The 21,420-nt window shown below is 42.2% G+C and overlaps 1 protein-coding gene across 1 annotated transcript; it reads left to right on the forward strand.

The window, feature by feature from the left end:
- The first annotated feature begins 9,127 nt into the window (after positions 1–9,127).
- On the forward strand, positions 9,128–21,299 carry LOC120061034 (striatin-interacting protein 1 homolog). The gene is made up of 21 exons (XM_039010531.1): positions 9,128–9,251; positions 13,771–13,840; positions 13,942–14,016; positions 14,110–14,244; positions 14,372–14,492; positions 14,621–14,689; positions 14,787–14,893; positions 14,981–15,108; positions 15,211–15,393; positions 15,519–15,739; positions 15,890–15,955; positions 16,087–16,150; positions 17,753–17,824; positions 17,938–18,012; positions 18,115–18,212; positions 18,300–18,426; positions 18,611–18,711; positions 18,795–18,861; positions 19,048–19,152; positions 19,266–19,470; positions 19,653–21,299. The coding sequence occupies exons 1-21, from the start codon at positions 9,144–9,146 to the stop codon at positions 19,898–19,900; spliced, it is 2,445 nt and encodes an 814-aa protein (XP_038866459.1). The 5' UTR covers positions 9,128–9,143; the 3' UTR covers positions 19,901–21,299.
- Positions 21,300–21,420: the final 121 nt, after the last annotated feature.

Raw genomic sequence — 21,420 nt, forward strand, 5'->3', positions numbered from 1 at the left:
TGTAAGATACAGAAAGGTATGTGTAACCAGAAGAGTGACGATCCAATCTGGCACTGGTTTTGATTGAGTCTCACATGGTAATATGGTAATAACACTGGAATGTTTTGCATTGTAGGAGTCTTATCAGACTTAAAAGGACAATAGTGCATTGCTATTTCTCCATTCCTGGTCTAAACAATGTGGAATTAAGTTTATTGAAGTGATTTTTTAAAATACAGTAGTTGGCTGATTTTAGTATTGTTATTACTAGTAGTAACTAGTATCCCTGTTTGTGTGACGTGAATCTGTTTTTCACTTAACGTTCCTGATCACCATGTTGTCCTTCTGTCTGTTCTCTGCTTCTGTCTGTTCTCTGCATCCATACTTGCCTGTTTCATGTCACCATCACATTGAAGGTCTACTCCATAAGGAGAGTTGTTATTCAGTTGAGTAATGTTGTTTTCTAGTTCCACCTGCCGATGAATATTACAGAGGGTAAATAATCTGTATGTATTACCGGTGCATTTAAAATGACATGCACTGTCACTCTGGTTTGGTAACATGGGACACTGAGTCGGTTGAATACAGACCACATCTGTGTGTACAATTTTCAGTGTTTTCTGTCCTTCCATTTTAGCTGTGTGAAACAGATACTGTTTTATTTGTGTATATATTAGCTGATGCAACTGTGAGATAAAGCGCTTTCTTCTTTGCACTACTTAAAGCTGTTGAGCATTACAACCAAGGACATATGCGTGAGAAGGACATTGTTGGCGGGGTATTGGCGTTGTAACTTTGGTTACTGGTCAAGTGACAGTGCCTTGTAACCCATCTGCTACTGCACGTATTCATCACTTGTAGGATTATGTCTGTCCACTCTATTCCTCTTTGAAAGCTGTCCAACAGTGTTCTGATTCTGCAATATAATCACTATGCACCAAGATGTGCATCACTGTAGTGGTCTCATATAAAGATTTGTACTTATTGGGGGTACCCAAACTGCTTCCGGACCCCCCCTCCCGGATCCGGGATCATCCTCATCAAAAAAGCTGACTAGCATAGCCTAGCCTAGCGCGACAGGGATATCATATAATATAATTTCATGAAATCACAAGTCCAATACAGCAAATGAAAGATAAACATCTTGTGAATCCAGCCATCATTTCCGATTTTTAAAATGTTTTACAGCGAAAACACAATATATATTTATATTAGCTCACCATAATAGCCAAACACACAACGCCATTTATTCACCGCCAACATAGCTTTCACAAAACCCACAAATAGAGATAAAATTAATCACTAACCTTTGAACAACTTCATCAGATGACAGTCTTATAACATCATGTTATACAATACATTTATGTTTTGTTCGAAAATGTGCATATTTAGAGCTACAAATCGTGGTTTTATATTGTGAATACGTAGCCATAATGCACCAAATTGTCCGGAGAAATTTTGGACAGTCATGTAATCTAACCAAAAAACTCATCATAAACTTTACTAAAAAATACATGTTGTACAGCAAATGAAAGATACACTGGTTCTTAATGCAACCGCTGTGTTAGATTTTTTTTAAATAACTTTAGTACAACGTTCAGCATGCAATATTGTGAGACAGCGCCCAGCAATTCTCCGCCTTGTTGGAGCCAACATAAACCACAAAAATACGAAATAACATCATAAATATTCTCTTACCTTTGATGATCTTCCATCAGAATGTAGTGCAAGGAGTCCTAGTTCCAGAATAAATCGTTGTTTTGTTTTAGAATGTCCATTTCTTCTGTCGAATTAGCAACTGTGGCTAGCCATGTGGAGCGCACATGTCCAAGAACTCTTGGCGCATGGAACGAAAAATTCCAAAATTCACAATAAACGTCGAATAAACTGGTCAAACTCGGTTGAAAATCCAACTTTATGATGTTTTTATCATATGTATCCAATAAAATTCGAGACGGAGCATTTCGTCGTGTACACCTAACGCATTTCAGAAGACAATGTGGGGTTCCCTGGTGCGCAGTTGAATACTGCCAATAGAGCGGACCTGTCACTCCAAAAGCTCTCATTCGGTCTCACATCAAGCTAGACACCCCATTCAACATTCTACTGCCTGTTGACATCTAGTGGAAGGTGTATGAAGTGCATACAGATCCATAAATAAAAGGCAATTGAATAGGCACGCCCTGACACAGAGCCCCATTTTCAGAATTTTCACTTCCTGTTTGGAAGTTTGCTGCCAAATGAGTTCTGTTTTACTCACAGATATAATTCAAACAGTTTTAGAAACTTCAGAGTGTTTTCTATCCAATAGTAATAATAATATGCATATTGTATGATCTAGAACAGAGTACGAGGCCGTTTAATTTGGGCACGATTTTTCCCCAAAGTGAAAACAGCGCCCCCTATTTCCATTGTAAGAGAACATAGTAGTTTGAATTGACCTATTTTGGACTTACCATTGTTTTTGAAGTTAAAGTAAATCTTTATTTCTTCCCTTGAATATTGTGTGTATAGCACTACCAAACGCATGCCATGAAGTAAAACCAGAATGCCTTTACATGCACTGTGTTGATTACAAGGCCTCTGAATTCAATTTCTGTTTTAGTTAATTGAATCTCCCATACTTTAGATTAGTTTATACTGTCAGAACCATAACGACTAGCAGGATGTCATAATAACTGACAAATATAGTCAGTTTATGAAACCCTGTCTAGCAGTTAAGTGTTATCTGACCAGCTCACAAGTCCAGGGTCATTTGGATGTTGTATGCAATAGTGTTCTGCAATTTGGGCTAATTGAGTGACTGTCGGTGACTGACATAACAGAAACTGCTGATGCACACAACCAAATTTCAAAATTGCACCTTGTGTATTCTACTATTCCAACTATCAAAAATAAGTTGAGACCCCGACTGAGTTCCTAAAATGTATTTATTTATTTTTTGGGTGAAATTGATCCGCATGCTAACAAAAGGGGGGCCGCGGGGCGCCAGTGCACATCCCTGATGTAAAGCAAGGAGCACTGTGATATACATAAGCGATTCTCGCATCATGTACCTCTGGTTGTGACAAAACTACCTTTTTTATTTGATCTTTGCAAATTCAATTATATTGTTAAATTATACAGTACTATGTATTATTTTTCGGTGTATTATCTGAGTGGTTGATGTATAGTCTGGCTGAGTCACAACTCAAGTTGTTTTACTTTAATCTGACTGCTCTCTGATGCTGTAACGATTCTCGTCTGGCGAAGGAGAAGAGGACCAAAATGCAGCGTGGTAAGTGTTCGTCATAATTTAATTGAAACTGAACACTATACAAAAATAACAACGAGGAGAAAACGAAACAGTTCTGCAAGGTGAACAGACACTAAAACAGAAAATAAACACCCACAACCGAAATGGGGAAAACAGGCTACCTAAGTATGATTCTCAATCAGAGAATGATCGACAGCTGCCTCTGATTGAGAACCATACCAGGCCAAACACAGAAATACAATAACATAGAAAAAAGAACATAGACTACCCACCCCAACTCACGCCCTGACCAACTTAACACAAAGACATAAAAAAGGAACTAAGGTCAGAACGTGACAGATGCTGCTAATTATTTTTCTGCTTTCTGTTGGTTGATGTGTACCGATCCCTTTAATAAACTTTTCGGTGTTTGAATTAAAAACTGCTAGTGCACCATTGTTTAACAAGTGATTATTTACCTAATGTGATCAAGGCCCAATTCTGGAACTAACTGTATGAGGATTTTTCACTTAAGCAACTTTCTAGCGCTAGGACGTCTACAGCTGCCATAGGTGACACAGACTACACCGCCCTCCAAACAGCGGAGGAAACTTCCTTTCATGGGCGATTTCACAATCACCTGAAATAAGTATTTTAAATATTCACCTCCAAATCCATTATATTCTGTTGGCTCACATGGTTTCTCCTCCAGCATCAATCTGCCAAGTGCATACGAGGCTGCAAAGTTTCCTCAACTGTAAACCGACAAATAGCACCACAGTTGTAACTCACTAAATAGCATGTCTGACTAACAAACTGTATTCATAGAGCGCTTACTATTTTCTCTGTCTTCTGATCCTACAACGACTGCAGGGCTGTTGTTGATGGCAGACGGGATCTAGAAATACAGCAACTTTTCAGCAGACCATTTGGGAGACATTAAAGCACAGCTCCTTGTCCTCCATGAAGGCATCAATATTCAGTTGGTTTGCAGAGAATGCTGCACCGTATCCAGAGTAGGGCATGTCTCCCAGGTCAGAGTCAACCTGTCCAGGTTCTCTTCACAAACAGGTCATTTCTTCAAGGCTCATAGGAGAGCTTTGCTCTTTGGCGCTTTGGTGAACAACCCAAAGCTGCTGTGCCAAACAGAAGTGCTTCTTCACATCTTCACCATTCACTGGCATTGTAGGGTCAATTGCAAAGATGCCATAAACACATGTGTCAATAATGTGTAGAAAGGTGGGCATTGGGAACAGTTCCAAGTTACATTATGGTCCAGTAGTTCACCGTTTTGTGCTCATCCACTCTTCTGTGCTCCCCAGTCACCAGGTCTCACAGTGTATCTTCCAGAGTAGCCACTGGGAAAGACCTTCGTGGCTTTCACAATCAGACAGGTGATGTCTCTGGACACCATTTGGCTCTTAGAGGAGACATTGTACTGGATGATCATCTTGGATTCTGAGTGCTGGGCCAGTTGATTATACACAGAGGCTACAATCTCTTTCACCTCTGCTGGTTATAAGTTGACCTCTTGTTGACCAAGGTCATCCAGAAAGGGCCAGTCCCTCAGAACGTGTATGGAATCTTTCTTTGCTGCACCACAGTAGATTTGGTCCAGAAGTTTGATCACAATGGTGTGCATGGTTGGAAAACCAATCACAAGACGTTCTCCATGGACAAGAGGGAACTTACTGCCAAGATGTGACTCAGAGTTCTAGATAAAGCAGAAGTTTATGCAGGAGCAGGGTCCAGTCTTGCAGTCACGTGAACAGCTGACTGACTGGACCGGGCGAGCGTGAACTCTGAACCAACTACATTAATTTGGGGACAGGTTGAAAAGCATTAAACATTCATGGCAATTTAGCTAGATAGCTAGCAACTTGCTGTCGCTAGCTAATTTGTCCTGGGCTCCCGAGTGGCACAGCGGTCTAAGGCACTGCATCTCAGTGCAAGAGACCATGAACACTACAGGAAATAATGGAATTGATAGCTAATAAACACCTGTATCAAGGGGAGTGACAGACTCTCACAGGTTAGGACTGGAAAGGGAGAAACACAGTGAACCTCCAAAGCCATTCGACTGGGAGCCCCCCAGTGAGTAGGCCTAAAGAGAGATTGAGAGAGGATGATTTTTAGTAAGGTAGGATTTCTTGCATTTACTGCTAAGGTTATCAACTAGCTCCACAATGAGATAGTGTGCAGGCCAGGCAGCAGGCTGTTAGCCAGCCTGCCAGCTTAGTGGAGTCTGCCATTAGCACAGTCAGTGTAGTCAGCTCAGCTATCCCCATTGAGACCGTGTCTGTGCCTTGATCTAAACATGGCGGTGTTCGCCTTAGCAATCTCACTGGACTAAAGACCTCCTCCATTCCTGTCATTATTGAAAGAGATTGTGATATTTCACATCTCAAAATAGGGCTACTTAATGTTAGATCCCTCACTTCCAAGGCAGTTATAGTCAATTAACTAATCACTGATCATAATCTTGATGTGATTGGCCTGACTGAAACATGGCTTAAGCCTGATGAATTTACTGTGTTAAATGAGGCCTCTCCTCCTGGTTACACTAGTGACCATATCCCCTGCGCATCCCGCAAAGGCGGATGATAGCAAATTTAAATGTACACAAAAAATAACGACTGCGTTTTCATCTTTTGAGCTTCTAGTTATGAAATCTATGCAGCCTACTCAATCACTTTTTATAGCTACTGTTTACAGGCCTCCTGGGCCATATACAGCGTTCCTCACTGAGTTCCCTGAATTCCTATCGGATCTTGTAGTCATGGCAGATAATATTCACATTTTTGGTGACTTTAATATTCACATGGAAAAGTCCACAGACCCACTCCAAAAGTCTTTTGGAGCCATCATCGACTCAGTGGGTTTTGTCCAACAGGTCTCCGGACCTACTCACTGACAGTCATACTCTGGACCTAGTTTTGTCCCATGGAATAAATGTTGTGAATCTTAAGGTTTTTCCTCATAATCCTAGACTATAGGACCACCATTTCATTACGTTTGCAATCGCAACAAATTGTCTGCTCAGACCCCAACCAAGGATCCTCAAAAGCCTGCTCTAAATTCTCGAACAATCCAAAGATTCCTAGATGCCCTTCCAGACTCCCTCCACCTACCCATGGTGTCAGAGTACAAAAATAAGTTAACCACCTAACTGAGGAACTGAGGAAGGTAAAAATCTGTCGTTCTGCCCCTGAACAAGGCAGTTAACCCACTGTTCCTAGGCCGTCATTGAAAATAAGAATTTGTTCTTAACTGACTTGCCTAGTTAAATAAAGGTAAAAATAAGAAACTAGCTCCCTGGTATACAGAAAATACCCGAGCCCTGAAGCAAGCTTCCAGAAAATTGGAACGGAAATGGTGCTACACCAAACTGGATGTCTTCCGACTAGCTTGGAAAGACAGTACCGTGCAGTATCGAAGAGCCCTCACTGCTGCTCGGTCATCCTATTTTTCCAACTTATTTGAGGAAAATAAGAACAATCCAAAATATATTTTTAATACTGTTGCAAAGCTAACTAAAAAGCAGCATTCCCCAAGAGAGGATGGCTTTCACTTCAGCAGTGATAAATTCATGAACTTCTTTGACGAAAAGATCATGATCATTAGAAAGCAAATTACGGACTCTTCTTTAAATCTGCGTATTTCTCCAAAGCTCAGTTGTCCTGTGTCTCCTATGTTGAACATAATAAACGGCTCCCTATCCACCGGATGTTTACCAAACTCACTAAAAGTGGCAGTAATAAAGCCTCTCTTGAAAAAGCCAAACATTGACCCAGAATATATTTTAAAAACTATCGGCCTATATCGAATCTCCCATTCCTCTCAAAAAAAATTGAAATGCTGTTGCACAGCAACTCACTGCCTTCCTGAAGACAAACAATGTATACGAAACGCTTCGGTCTCGTTTTAGACCCCATCATAGCACTGAGACTGCACTTGAGAAGGTGGTAAATTACCTTCTAATGGCGTCAGACCGAGGCTCTGCATCTGTCCTCGTGCTCCGAGACCTTAATGCTGCTTTTGATACTATCGATCACCATATTCTTTTGGAGAGATTGGAAACACAAATTGGTCTACACTGACAAGTTCTGGCCTGGTTTAGATCTTATCTGTCAGAAAGATATCAGTTTGTCTCTGTAGATGGTTTGTCCTCTGACAAATCAACTGTACATTTCGGTGTTCCTCAAGGCTCCGTTTTAGGACCACTATTGTTTTTACGATATATTTTACCTCTTGGTGATGTCATTCGGAAACTTAATGTTAACTTTCACTGCTATGCGGACGACACACAGCTGTACATTTCAATGAAACATGGTGAAGCCCCAAAATTGCCCTCCCTGGAAGCCTGTGTTTCAGACATAAGGAAGTGGATGGCGGCAAATGTTCTACTTTTAAACTCTGACAAAACAGAGATGCCAGTTCTAGGTCCCAAGAAACAAAGAGATCTTCTGTTGAATCTGACAATTAATTTTGATGGTTGTACAGTCGTCTCAAAAAAAACTGTGAAGGACCTCGGCGTTACTCTGGACCCTGATCTCTTTTTTGACAAACATATCAAGACTGTTTCAAGGACAGCTTTTTTCCATCTACATAACATTACAAAAATCAGAAACTTTTTGTCCAAAAATAATGCAGAAAAATGTATCCATGCTTTTGTCACTTCTAGATTAGACTACTGCAATGCTCTACTTTCCGGCTACCCGGATAAAGCACAAAATAATCTTCAGTTAGTACTAAACACGGCTGCTAGAATCTTGACTAGAACCCAAATATTTGATCATATTACTCCAGTTCTAGCCTCTCTATACTGGCTTCCTGTTAAGGCTAGGGTTGATTTCAAGGTTTTACTGCTAACCTACAAAGCATTACATTGTCTTGCTCCTACCTATCTTTCCAATTTGTTCCTGCCATACATACCTACACGTACGCTACGGTCACAAGATGCGGGAACCACTCGGTTCGACGGTGGTGCGATTTCTTCTTCTCCTTTTCCCTTTATTGGTGACAAATGTACAATTTACACTCCGACCTGTGAAAGGCAGAAACACTAAAGAAGGCGTCTAGTCTGCCGGAAAGCCATACGAAGAAGAAGAACTTTGTCAACGACAGTATGAAGATACAGTAAAACTGCCCTTCCAATAGCAATCGCCAATCACACTTGTAGTAGTTGTAGGCGATGTCATGGCGACGTTGGATAGCTAAACTTATTATTATTATAATTTTTATTATTAACAACAAATCAATACAGAAAGTACATTAGGGAACACAAATATATATAGATTATATACAATGGACAATTGAGCTAGGGGGTACAATATCACATTCCACAAGGACCTTAAGGGACATACATACACTTATAATTCTAACAGCTTTTTTGTTTGTAGAGTTTTTAATTATCTTAAAATAGAGTTCAATTTATTTTTGTAGGGTAAGAAAATTTGTTTTTTTGTTTGTACATTTACATTTGTGAATATGAAATTTGGCCAAAAGAATAATGAAATGAATTACATAAAAATGTTTCAGCTTATTCCTATCGTAGGTAAAGAATCCAAGCAGTACATCTCTCCACAATCGTTGGCTAGCTAAACTCATGCGTAGAACCACAACGAACTGCGCAAGTGCAGGCCGTCAAATCAAACCCACTCCTTCGATATAAAGTTGTTTTTGACGAAAATAAAACGTGTGAGTTTGTCACTTTCACGAGGTTGGAGTAATAAAATGTTGGACTACTTAGGACATTGGCTCGAATCTAGGTTGTGCCTTTAGATTTTGAAAAAAATAACAACTAAGGAAGAATGTTTTACTTCTCAAACCCCAAACACCGGTCTGGTCTGTTTCCAAAGCGTTCCTGGAAGTCTCGCGATGTTGCCCCTCTGGGTTTCGAAACTGTGATTTTGTTATTGAATCAGAGATGGACGTTGGGGGTAATGGTGGTGGTTTGATTGTCAATAAACAGAGGGCTATGTTACCCAACAAAAGTAGGGGTGAATTTGTCCGTAATCAAAGAAAAGACTCGGAGGTAAGGAAGAAAAAGTATGGTTTATTGAAGTACGTTATGCATCGTGTTTGTGTTGTCAACAATCCTAGCTAGAGCTAGCTAAGTTAGCAAATTTACGAGCCGATTCCTGCTGCTAGCTAACGTTAATTTAATTATTGCGTCCACCAGTCCGTTTTTACCCATTACAACTGTTCTGAAGTATAGCGAACTCTCTATGTAACAACAATACGTTATTAGAATGGTTATCCCTGAATTTGAAACTGCAACTTGTCCAACGTTAACTAGCTAACGTTAGTTTACTTTACCGACTAGTAACTACAGTAGCTAGTTAGGTGGCTAGCCCAATAATGGACTAAAGGAGCCTAACGTTACTCCTTTATAATCCAAGGACAATACACGTTCTATTAAAGGAAAATTCTCTCTGGAAGCCAATACAGCAAAATAACCTACATAATCACATCAAAATAATTTCACAATTGCAAAATACACACTTACTGTAAAATCAAATGTTATTTGTCACATACACCGAATACAACTGGTGTAGACTTTACCGTGTACATGTAAGGACCCTTCCCAACAATGTAGATTTTTTTTCAATTAAAATGGTAACACTGTGTGCCACTCTCTTGAATTTACTCATATTTCACTACTAGAGCATTGAGTAAACACGTGGAATAAAACTAAATACACACAAGAATTGAGCTATATACAGGGAGTACCAGTACCAGATTAATGTGCAGATTTACGAGGTAGATAAGTACAGTGCTTTCAAGAAGTATTGAGGTCAAATGCTCCCTAAACACTTCAGCTAGCAGGCCTTTCTAATTGACCTGGCCCGGGTATCCTGGAAGGATATTGACCTTATTCTGTCAGTAGAGGATGCCTGGTTCTTTAAAAATGCTTTCCTCACCATCATAAATAAGCATGCCCCATTCAAAAAAGGTAGAACTAAGAACAGATATTGCCCTTGGTTCACTCCAGCTTTGACCTCCCTTGACCAGCACAAAAACATCCTGTGGTGTACTGCATTAGCATCGAATGGCCCCCACGATATGCACATTTTCAGGGAAGTCAGGAACCAATATACACAGGCAGTTAGGAAAGCAAAGGCTAGCATTTTCAAACAGAAATTTGCATCCTGTAGCACTAATTGCAAAAAGTTTTGGGACACTAAAGTCTATGGAGAATAAGAGCACCTCCTCCCAGCTGCCCACTTCACTGCGGCTAGGAAACACTGTCACCACCGATAAATCTGCGATAATCGAGAATTTCAATAAGCATTTTTCTACGGCTGGCCATGCTTTCCACCTGGCTACCCCTACCCCGGGCCAACAGCTCTGCACCCCCCGCAGCAACTTGCCCAAGTCCCCCCGCTTCACCCAAATCCAGATAGCTGATGTTCTGAAAGAGCAGCAAAATCTGGACCCCTACAAATCAGCTGAGCTAGACAATCTGGACCCTCTCTTTCTAAAATTATCCGCCAAAATTGTTGCAACCCCTATTACGAGCCTGTTCAACCTCTCTTATCGTCTGAGATCCCTAAAGATTGTAAAGCTGCCGCGGTCATCCCCCTCTTCAAAGGGGGAGACAGTCTAGACCCAAACTGCTTACAGACCTATATCCATCCTGCCCTGCCTTTCTAAAGTCTTTGAAAGGCAAGTTAACAAACAGATCACCGACCATTTTGAATCCCACCGTACCTTCTCCACTATGCAATCTGGTTTCCGAGCTGGTCATGGGTTCACCTCAGCCACACTCAAGGTCCTAAACGATATCATAACCGCCATCGATAAAAGACAGTACTGTGCAGCCGTCTTCATCGGCCTGGCTAAGGCTTTCGACTCTGTTAATTACCGTATTCTTATCGGCAGACTCAATAGCCTTGGTTTCTCAAATGACTGCCTCGCCTGGTTCACCAACTACTTCTCTGACAGAGTTCAGTGTGTCAAATCGTAGGGCCTGTTGTCCGGATCTCTGGCAGTCTCTATGGGGGTGCCACAGGGTTCAATTCTCGGGCCGAGTCTTTTCTCTGTATATATCAATGATGTTGCTCTTGCTGCTGGTGATTCTCTGATCCACCTCTACGCAGACAACACCATTCTGTATACATATAGCCCTTCTTTGGACACTGTGTTAACAAACCTCCAAACGAGCTTCAATGCCATACAACACTTCTTCCGTGGCCTCCAAATGCTCTTAATTGCTAGTAAAACTAAATGCATGCTCTTCAACCGATCGCTGCCCGCACCCGCCCGCCCGACTAGCATCACTACTCTGGACGGTTCTGACTTAGAATATGTGGACAACTACAAATACCTAGGTGTCTGGCTAGACTGTAAACTCTCCTTCCAGACTCACATTAAGCATCTCCAATCCAAAATTAAATCTAGAATCGGCTTCCTATTTCGCAACAAAGCCTCCTTCCCTCATGCTGCCAAACATACCCTCGTAAAACTGATTATCCTACCGATCCTTGACTTCGGCGATGTCATTTACAAAATAGCCTCCAACACTCTACTCAGCAAGTTGGATGTAGTCTATCTCAGTGCCATCCATTTTGTCACCAATGCCCCATATACTACCCACCACTGCGACCTGTATGCTCTTGTTGGCTGGCCCTTGCTACATATTCGTCGCCAAACCCATTGACTCCAGGTCATCTACAAGTCTTTGATCGGTAAAGCCCCACCTTATCTCAGCTCACTGGTCACCATAGCAACACCCACCCGTAGCATTGGCTCCAGCAGGTTTATTTCACTGGTCATCCCCAAAGCCAACACCTCCTTTGGCCGCCTTTCCTTCCAGTTCTCTGCTGCCAATGACTGGAACGAATTGCAAAAATCACTGAAGTTGGAGACTTATATCTCCCTGTCAGAGCAGCTTACCGATCGCTTTAGCTGTACACAGCCCATCTGTAAATAGCCCACCCAACTACCTCATCCCCATATTGTTTTTGTTGTTGTTGCTCTTTTGCACCCCAGTATCTCTACTTGCACATCATCATCGTTAATGCTAAATTGTAATTATTTTGCCACTATGGCCTATTTATTGCCTTACCTCCCTAATCTTAATACATTTGCACACACTGTATATAGATTTTTCTATTGTGTTATTGGCTGTACGTTTGTTTATCCCATGTGTAACTCTGTGTTGTTTTTGTCGCACTGCTTTGCTTTATCTTGGCCAGGTCGCAGTTGTAAATGAGAACTTGTTTCCAACTGGCCTACCTGGTTAAATAAAGGTGAAATAAAAATCAAGTTATGTTACTGCCTTATTCTAAAATTGATTACATTTATTTTTTTCCTCTTCAAATTACACACAATACCCCATAATGACAAAGCTAAAACAGGTTTTTAGAAGTGTTTGCACATTTATTAAAAATAAAAACAAATTATTTACGTAAGTATTCAGACCCTTTGCTATGAGTCTCGAAATTGAGCTCAGGTGCATCCTGTTTCCATTGATCACCCTTGATATTTCTACAACTTGATTGTCCACTTGTGGTAAATTCAATTGATTGGACATGATTTGGAAAGGCACACACCGGTGTATTTAAGGTCCCACGGTTGGCAGTGCATGTCAGAGAAAAAACCAAGCCATGAGGTCAAAGGAATTGTCCTTAGACCTCTGAGACAGGATTGTGTCGAGGCACAGATCTGTAGAAAGGTACCAACACGTTTTTGCAGCATTTTTGCAGCATTGAAGGATAAACTCTGTGGCCTCCGTCATTCTTAAATGGAAGAAGTTTGGGACTACCAACAATCTTCCTAGTGTTGGCCGCCCGGTCAAACTGAGCAATCGGGGGAGAAGGGCCTTTGTCAGGGATGTGCCCAAGAACCCGATGATCACTCTGACAGAGCTCCAGAGTTTCTCTGTTTAGATGGGAGAACCTTCCAAAAGAACAACCACCTCTGCAGCACTCCACAAATCAGGCCTTTTATGGTAGTGGCCAGACGGAAGCCACTCCTCAGTAAAAGGCACATGACAGCCCGTCTTGGAGTTTGCCAAAAGGCACCTAAAAGACTCTCAGACTATGAGAAACAAGATTCTCTGGTCTGATGAAACAAAGATTGAATTCTTTGGCCTGAATGCCAAGCGGCACTTCTGGAGGAAACCTGGAACCATCCCTACGGTGAAGCATGGTGGTGGCAGCGTCAAGCTGTTGGGATGTTTTTCAGTGGCAGGGACTGGGAGACTAGTCAGGCTCGAGGGAAAGATGAACAGCGCAATCCAAGGGATCTGCTAAGAAGAATGTGAGAAACTCCCCAGATACAGGTGTGCTATACTCACTGCCAAATTTGCTTCAACAAAGTACTGAGCCAAGGGTCTGAATACTTTTTTATATTTAATACATTTGCTAAAATTTCTAATAACCTGTCTTTGTTTTGTCATTATGTGGTATTGTGTGCAGATTGAGGAGAAAAAAACAAACAATTTAAGCCAGTTTAGAATAACGCTATAATTTAACTAAATGTGGAAAAAGTCCAGGGGTCTGAATACTTTCCGAATGCACTGTATTTGTGTCTGTGCTCCAACACAGGGCTTCTCCGAGTCTCCAGACCTTGAGTTTGAGTATGCAGATACAGACAAGTGGTCTGCTGAACTGTCAGGTGAGGTATTACTGGACACTCCTTATTGCTTTTAAATACTGACCTCTGTGACAGGTTCTCTTGTGAATTTGGTACCAGCTATGCCTACATCTCTTCTCCAGAGCTATACAGTTACACTGAAGGACCAGAATTTCTTCTCAACAGAAAATGCTTTGAGGAGGAATTCCGAACTCATGGTATGCACCTTTTCGACTTGAATGCATTGTCTTCCTCAAGTGTGGTTATATAGTACCTCTTACTGAGAGTGTTTTGCTCCTGCCCTGTCTTAGTGTCTGACAAGAAATGGACCGAGCTGGATGTGGCTCAACACAGAGCTCACGCCATGCGTCTACTGGACGGCCTGGAGGTGATCACCAGGGAGAAGAGACTGAAGGTGTCCAGGGCAATCCTCTACATGGTTCAGGGTAAGTCCTCAGCACTCAGCGGTTTAGTAGCCTGCGGTGACAACTGTTTCCGTATGTTTTTATAGTGATGCAGTAAGCTAACAGTGTTTCTGCACTAAAGTCATGTTTCCCACCTGTGGCTCTACAGGGACGTTTGCGGAGTGCAGCTCTGAGGCAGAAGTGCAGCACTGGATGAGGTATAACATCTTCCTGCTGCTGGATGTTGGCACCTTCACGGCCCTTGTGGAGCTGCTCAACATGGAGGTTGAGTAAGTTGGAACTACAAATCAGTGAGATGTCATTGTTTTTGGGAAGAGTTTCTTTGCTACACAAAATGTGGTTAATATCAGGTTGCTGATTCTTTCTTTCCTCTTTTCAACCCCTCTCTCTCTCACAGTAACAGTGCTGCCTGTAGCAGTGCAGTCAGAAAGCCAGCGATCTCCTTGGCTGACAGCACAGACCTCAGGTAAAATTTGTCACTGACTTTCTTGCAGCTCTATATAGTTAAACACCAGTGTATGGGAATCCCCCTCTGATGCTTGGGTGTTTTTCTGGTTCCTCAGGGTGCTGCTCAACATCATGTATCTGATGGTGGTGACCATCCAGCAGGAGGACCCAGCCGACTCACCTGATTGGAGGGCCACCAGGGAGACCTTTAAAACAGAGCTGGGTAGGAGTGTGTGTTTCTATTAGATAGAAGGGTTTTGTCAAGGAGTAGTTTATAACTAGTCTTTTCTCTTTCCCCTCTCTCTCCCAGGCTCTCCTCTGTATAACAACGAGCCCATCTCTGTCATGCTCTTTGGCATGGTGACAAAGTTCTGCAGTGGTCACGCCCCCCACTTCCCCATGAAGAAGGTTCTGATGCTGCTGTGGAAGAGCATACTGGTGAGAGAGAGATTTTATCATATTTTGTGGATTTTGGCATTCTTAGCCAGGTACTTTTGGCTTGCATATCCAATTTACAACATGTCCTCTCCTCTGCCCCAGTTCACCCTCGGGGGGTTTGAGCAGCTCCAGAACATTAAGGTGAGTAAGCGGGAGGAGCTTCGCCTGCCCCCCCTCCCAGAGGACAGCATCCGGGTCATCAGGAGCATGAGGGCAGCCTCGCCCCCCGCATCTGCCTCTGACCTCATCGAACAGCAGCAGAAAAGGGCACGCCGTGAACACAAGGTAACCTCTACCACGTCTCAATGTGGCTCACAAAAGTTACGCCACCCCCTGTTTAACACCTGCTCAATGTACTATTGTGTAAGGCTTATTTTAAAAATACTCCTCAACCCTTTCCTCTCTTACAGTCCCTAATAAAACAGGACAACCTGGACGCCTTCAATGAGAAGGACCCCTACAAGTCAGATGACCCTCGTGAAGATGAGGATGACAACGATGACAATGACAACTCCATGGAGGCGGAGCCTTTTCCCATGGAACGGGATGAGGTCATGCCCCCACCCATCCTACACCCCCCCTCAGAGAGAGTGAACTTCCCCAAGGGCCTGCCTTGGGCCCCCAAAGTCAGGTACAGTCCGGGGCTGAGGGAGACATCAGGGAGACATTTGCTACAGATTAGTGCTGTTTCTATAGATGTGCTTTGTTATTTTATGTGTCTTGTATAGTGTTCCTAAAGTTTATGACGAGAATTTTTTTGTTTTGTTTAATGCTTTTACAGGGAAAAGGACATAGAACATTTCCTGGAATCAAGTAGAAGCAAATTTATCGGCTATACGCTTGGAAAGTAAGTTCAGTTAGTGTCTTTTTTTCATTAATAGAGATTAAATCTTCTAGAGATTTAATCTATCTTAATGTCATTTCTTGTCGAGGATCCTTGACCTAGATTTCATGGATATTTCTGTATTTATATTGCAGTGACACAGATACAGTTGTCGGCCTACCCAGACCCATCCATGAAAGCATCAGAACCTTGAAGCAGGTTATATTATACAGTACTCAACAAGTCTCAAACATTGTGAAACATGGATACATTTTCTAGATATTGCATAATATTGCTGCATTATGTCTGAAAGAGAGCTGTTCTCCAGTTGGGCTTGTCTCTGACTCACTGTCACCTTTCCCAGTCAGATGGATAAGCAGTGGTGAAAGTACTCTATGTAAGATGGCCGATTATTACTATAGTGATAATTTAGATTGGAAAGTCATAATTTAGGCTAATAATACAACTCAATCACTGTTTGCAAAAAATACTGTTCAATGCAGCACATTGAGGCTATAGGCCTATCGGATACATTTCTTGTTGGCCTTTTATAAACCCATTTCATGCAATTCTACTATACTTCATATGAATGGAGACATTAGCAGAATTGTTCTTATAATACTACAAAAATGACAGGGTAGCTTACTCTGCTGACACTGACAAACAGATCAATAAAAACAACGTTGTCTGATCCATATAATCGGCCAACGATGAGGGAGGTAAGGAAATTATTGTCCAAAAACAAACAAAAGTGGCACTGACCCAATGATAAAGACAGTGAATATGCACACTCACTGGGGATATGGCCAATGTTCTCAGCTGGTGCCAATAAGATACGAGGCTACTTACTGGTCGCTCAATTCAGTTGAGAATTTTTAAACTAAAAGACAGATTGAAGTCTTTATTGTCATCTCTTTACAGCGATAGCTATTTGCTTTCCAAAGTGTTTTTCCGCAATTGTATTTTTTTAATGTTGCGATATGCTTGGCTAAATCTCTCTGCTTTTCACTGACAGTCGCAACTCAACAGTCATCTCTAGGCCTATTTGATATTTGCCTTGCGCGCTGCCCAAATTGCGGACCTTCCGACTCTAGGCTATGCGATTTAAAATAATCCCCACTCCATCACGTGTCCACTTGGACAGAGACTGAGGAAAGCCGAAGGGCTGTCTGGTGTCCTGCCATCTAGCAACCTGACCCTAGCAACCTATCAGTGGCCTGGTCACAGATGTCACTGGGATTTTGAGGGGCCGGTTTATTAACACTAGAACCACTGGGTCTCAAGGGGCCTTCCTTCAAGCTACTAATAACATTATAACTGTAATTAATACATTTTATATATGCTATCGTAAAAAATAATGATTTGGTTGTGTTTATGAATGTCTTATGTAACATTTGAAAACATTTTTTTTTTTTTTGTAAACACGACTATAGTATTTTCATTAGTTTATCTCAGTGGTGGGCAGTTGGATGGTACAGTAACTGAAAAGGGTTGGGAACCACGGAGGGAAACCATTAAAAAAAAGACATGCACTTAAACTGGTTATAACTCCAGTTCTGTTTGTGAATTAAGATTTAAACAACAGTGTGTTATAGATTTATTTTAGGAAAAGTCAAGGACGGATGGGGCATGACTTAAATGTTAGTAATAAAATTATGAAAGTCATGAGCAGTCTAAATGACCGCTATAGCAATTCTATAGTGTTAACCCCCAGTCTCTCTGGCAGCATTGGGGGATGGGTGGAGTGAGCTGGGATGAAAGGGACAGCACCACTGGCCGTGGGAATTCTTTACAATGACAGTTGTTTCTATTTCCTTGCAGCATAAGTACATCTCTATAGCTGAGATTCAGATTGCCAAGGAGGATGAGTTTCAGAAAACTCCACTGTCAGGGGTGAGTGCCAGTGCATATCACTGAAATGTATATTGGAATATCACTGTCCTAGAGAAAGGGCAATGTGTTTAATTTAAAAAGCATAATTTTGCATGTTTTGTGTTTGTTTATAGGGAGAAGAGGATGTGGAGATGTGCTCCACTGAGCTGCTATACCAGGGCATTCTTCCCAGCTTGCCTCAGTACATGGTGAGTGTTCTGCTCCTCTTGTATACTGAATCTAGGTCTCCAGTGCATTTCTATGACCTCTAACCCTTGGCAGAATTGACCTGTTTCTCTTCTCTCTCTCAGATTGCCCTGCTGAAGATCCTGCTAGCGGCTGCCCCCACCTCCAAGGCCAAGACAGACTCCATCAACATCCTGGCAGATGTGCTGCCTGAGGAGATGCCGTGAGTCAACTGTTTGATTTGAAAGGGGGCTGTATTCTGTTGAGTTCCAACTAAAAGGGTTTTATTATTTGAATACTGTATCTGCAGGACCACTGTGCTCCAGAGCATGAAACTTGGTGTGGATGTTAACCGCCACAAGGAGATCATTGTTAAGGCCATCTCTGCCATCCTGCTGTTGCTTCTCAAACACTTCAAACTCAATCACGTCTACCAGGTACTGGCAACCCACACTCAACCACTACCACCACAGACAGGCAAACTCTCAAAACCCTGAAATAGCCTCATCTACCAAGTATTGATAACCATTTAATAGGAGTGGTCATTTCTCACAAGCACCGTAAACTTGTGAGTGGCCTTCCCTTACCCTTCTGTTTCTTTTTATTTATTTAATTTGACAGTTTGAGTACATGGCTCAGCACCTGGTGTTTGCCAACTGTATTCCTCTCATTCTCAAGTTCTTCAACCAGAACATAATTTCTTACATCACAGCCAAGAACAGGTACGTTGGGGAATTTGAGCTATTCCAAGACCCTGATTATCTGTGACCCTTTTAGTAATCACCTCTCATTCTCTTTCCTGCAGTATTTCTGTGCTGGACTTCCCTTACTGTGTGGTGCATGAGCTCCCTGAACTTACTGCAGAGAGTTTGGTAAGTTTCACACTCCATCCCTCACAGAAATAAAATACTGATTGTAATATCTGAACTCAAACGCCTGGGCAATGTTTTTGTAGAAGGGTAGGGGACACACCAGTGTACCTAATGGAAATGTTACAGTAGTGAAAGGTTGGAGGTGAGGTGTTGTTACCCAATGGTTGGTTTGTCTGTGTTCTACAGGAGGCTGGCGACAACAACCAGTTCTGCTGGAGGAACCTGTTCTCCTGTATCAACCTGTTGAGGATCCTCAACAAGCTGACCAAGTGGAAGCACTCCAGAACCATGGTGAGGGAGAGACCCACCCAACCAAAACAATACAGTTACTCTTATTCACTAAAACAGACATCAGTCTGGGATTATTTTAGATCATAATTGCATACCTTGCACTTCTCTGTCAGATGCTGGTGGTGTTCAAATCTGCTCCCATATTGAAGAGGGCGTTGAAGGTTAAACAGGCCATGATGCAGCTGTACGTCCTCAAGCTGCTCAAAGTGCAAACCAAGTACCTGGGCCGCCAGTGGAGGAAGAGCAACATGAAGACCATGTCTGCCATATACCAGAAGGTCCGCCATCGCCTCAATGACGACTGGGCCTACGGTAACGGTGAGTCACTGTCGACACCAAAATCAACCCTCAAAGTGTCCATTGTGTTTTTCAGTCAGTGATTGATAGCCTCATATTTCCCCACTGTGAACTGTTAAGTGTAAGCACCCTATGTAGCTCGGGGTATGTCAAGTTTTAAAGAGAACCCCAAGTAATGAGCTTCTATGTTTGTTTGATGGCAGACCTGGATGCGCGGCCCTGGGACTTCCAGGCAGAGGAGTGTGCTCTGCGCGCCAACATTGAGCGCTTCAACAGCCGCCGCTACGACAACAACCAGAGGAACCCTGACTTCCTGCCCGTGGACAACTGCCTGCAGAGCGTTCTTGGACAGCGCGTCGACCTGCCGGAGGATTTCCAGATGAACTATGACCTCTGGCTGGAGCGAGAAGTCTTCTCCAAGCCCATATCCTGGGAGGAGCTTCTGCAATGATAACAGGGCTGGGTGGTGGGAGGTGGTGCTATAGGAAGGTTTTCTGAACCCACCTCCCCAAGGTGGCAACACTAGTCTACATCTCCACATCGTTTAGTGCTGAAAAAGCATACCTGTTACAGCATTCATAGAGCACTGCATTTGTTTCTGAAAATTACGCAGACAAGTCCCCATAACAAACATGATCCTTGTGTTGTCACCTCGTGCAGAGAAAATAACAGTCAGTAAGGGATATTCAGGAGGTAGAGGGTCAACACCTAAGTCACCTAAATGTGGACCTTGCGCATTAGCATTACCCCTTCACAGTTGGACCAATCATTTATAATATCTGAATCCAGGCACTAGACTTCTCTTCTTTTTTTAAAAAGCGCAAATAGGGGGTGCTTATATTTGTCCTGTTTCACACATGTACAAGTGTGTAACCTGTACAAGCGTGTGGTGAAATGGAAATGTGTTTTTTGCATATCCCATTTGGAGAGTGGTGTCACTCATGGCCAAGGTGAACCAGGTCTTGATTTACCCCATGTAGAGCCTTTTCTAGTTTTCAACTGGACCTTTACAGAGTGCTATAGGTTTTATCAGCCTTGTCCAACCTCCATGGTTGGGTATGTAAACCCTTTGTATTCTGTTACTTACACACAACTCCACACATCCAACCTGCCATGGTGCCACTCTCCTGGCTGTCGGACCAGTACTCTGCCCTTCAAGCACTATAGTACACTATTATAACCCTTAAGAACAAGTACAAAATAAAGTGTTTGTGTGGAAGAGCGATTGTGAGGGAAGGGTTGCTTGAGTGTGTGTGTACAGTATGTCTTATGGTTACTGATATAACCCCCTGTTGACCAGGCTTTTGATGTTCCATTAGTACTCTTCTCACTGAGTGACCGTTGGCTTGTATGAATCACACACCTCTATCAACCCTGGTGGAGACAATTTAGATTGGTATTAAGACATTTTAATGGAATTTCCAGCCTAATGTTTTAACCTAAAGCAACAGGCACACGTGCTGGCCACTACACAACCTTATTGGCTGATAACTTGGGAAACAAACCTTCATTTTGTGTGTATGTGTGTGTGCACAGTATGTTTGAGAGAGTGAGGGAAGAAAGTGGTTCTCACTCACTCTTCACTAGCTAATGTTTTTTTTTAACTCAAGGGAACAATTTTGCCCACCTGTTAACTCCTCAGTTCTAAGATAATTGTATAGTTGCATTGTGCTTATACTAATTTACCACAGCTATTGCTTTTTTTGTGTTAGGTTTTATTTATTCGCACCAAAGACAAAACAGTACAGATAAAACAGAATGGTAGAAACTGTGCAGGTGAGGTTGGAAGCCCAAAAGGGCTTTTATGACAAATATAAGTACATCAAATAAAGTATGTTCCATCAGTTAAACAAAGCATATTAATTTTAATTGAACATGATATACTCATTATACAAGACTATGTGTGTGTGCATCTGTGTGAGAGTTAGACATGGAGGGGATTATTGGGTAGTTTGGTTCATCAGGCGGACC

Source organism: Salvelinus namaycush, chromosome 2 (genome assembly GCF_016432855.1).
Source record: "Salvelinus namaycush isolate Seneca chromosome 2, SaNama_1.0, whole genome shotgun sequence".
Classification (NCBI taxonomy): domain Eukaryota; kingdom Metazoa; phylum Chordata; class Actinopteri; order Salmoniformes; family Salmonidae; genus Salvelinus; species Salvelinus namaycush.

Bases quoted from the DNA above. Each gene is read 5' to 3' on its own strand.
- LOC120061034 (XM_039010531.1), top strand. From the start codon at position 9,144: ATGGACGTTGGGGGTAATGGTGGTGGTTTGATTGTCAATAAACAGAGG. The intron at 14,690-14,786 runs GTAAAATTTGTC...CTGGTTCCTCAG, and splicing joins GCTGACAGCACAGACCTCAG to GGTGCTGCTCAACATCATGT. The intron at 15,956-16,086 runs GTAAGTTCAGTT...TTTATATTGCAG, and splicing joins ATCGGCTATACGCTTGGAAA to TGACACAGATACAGTTGTCG.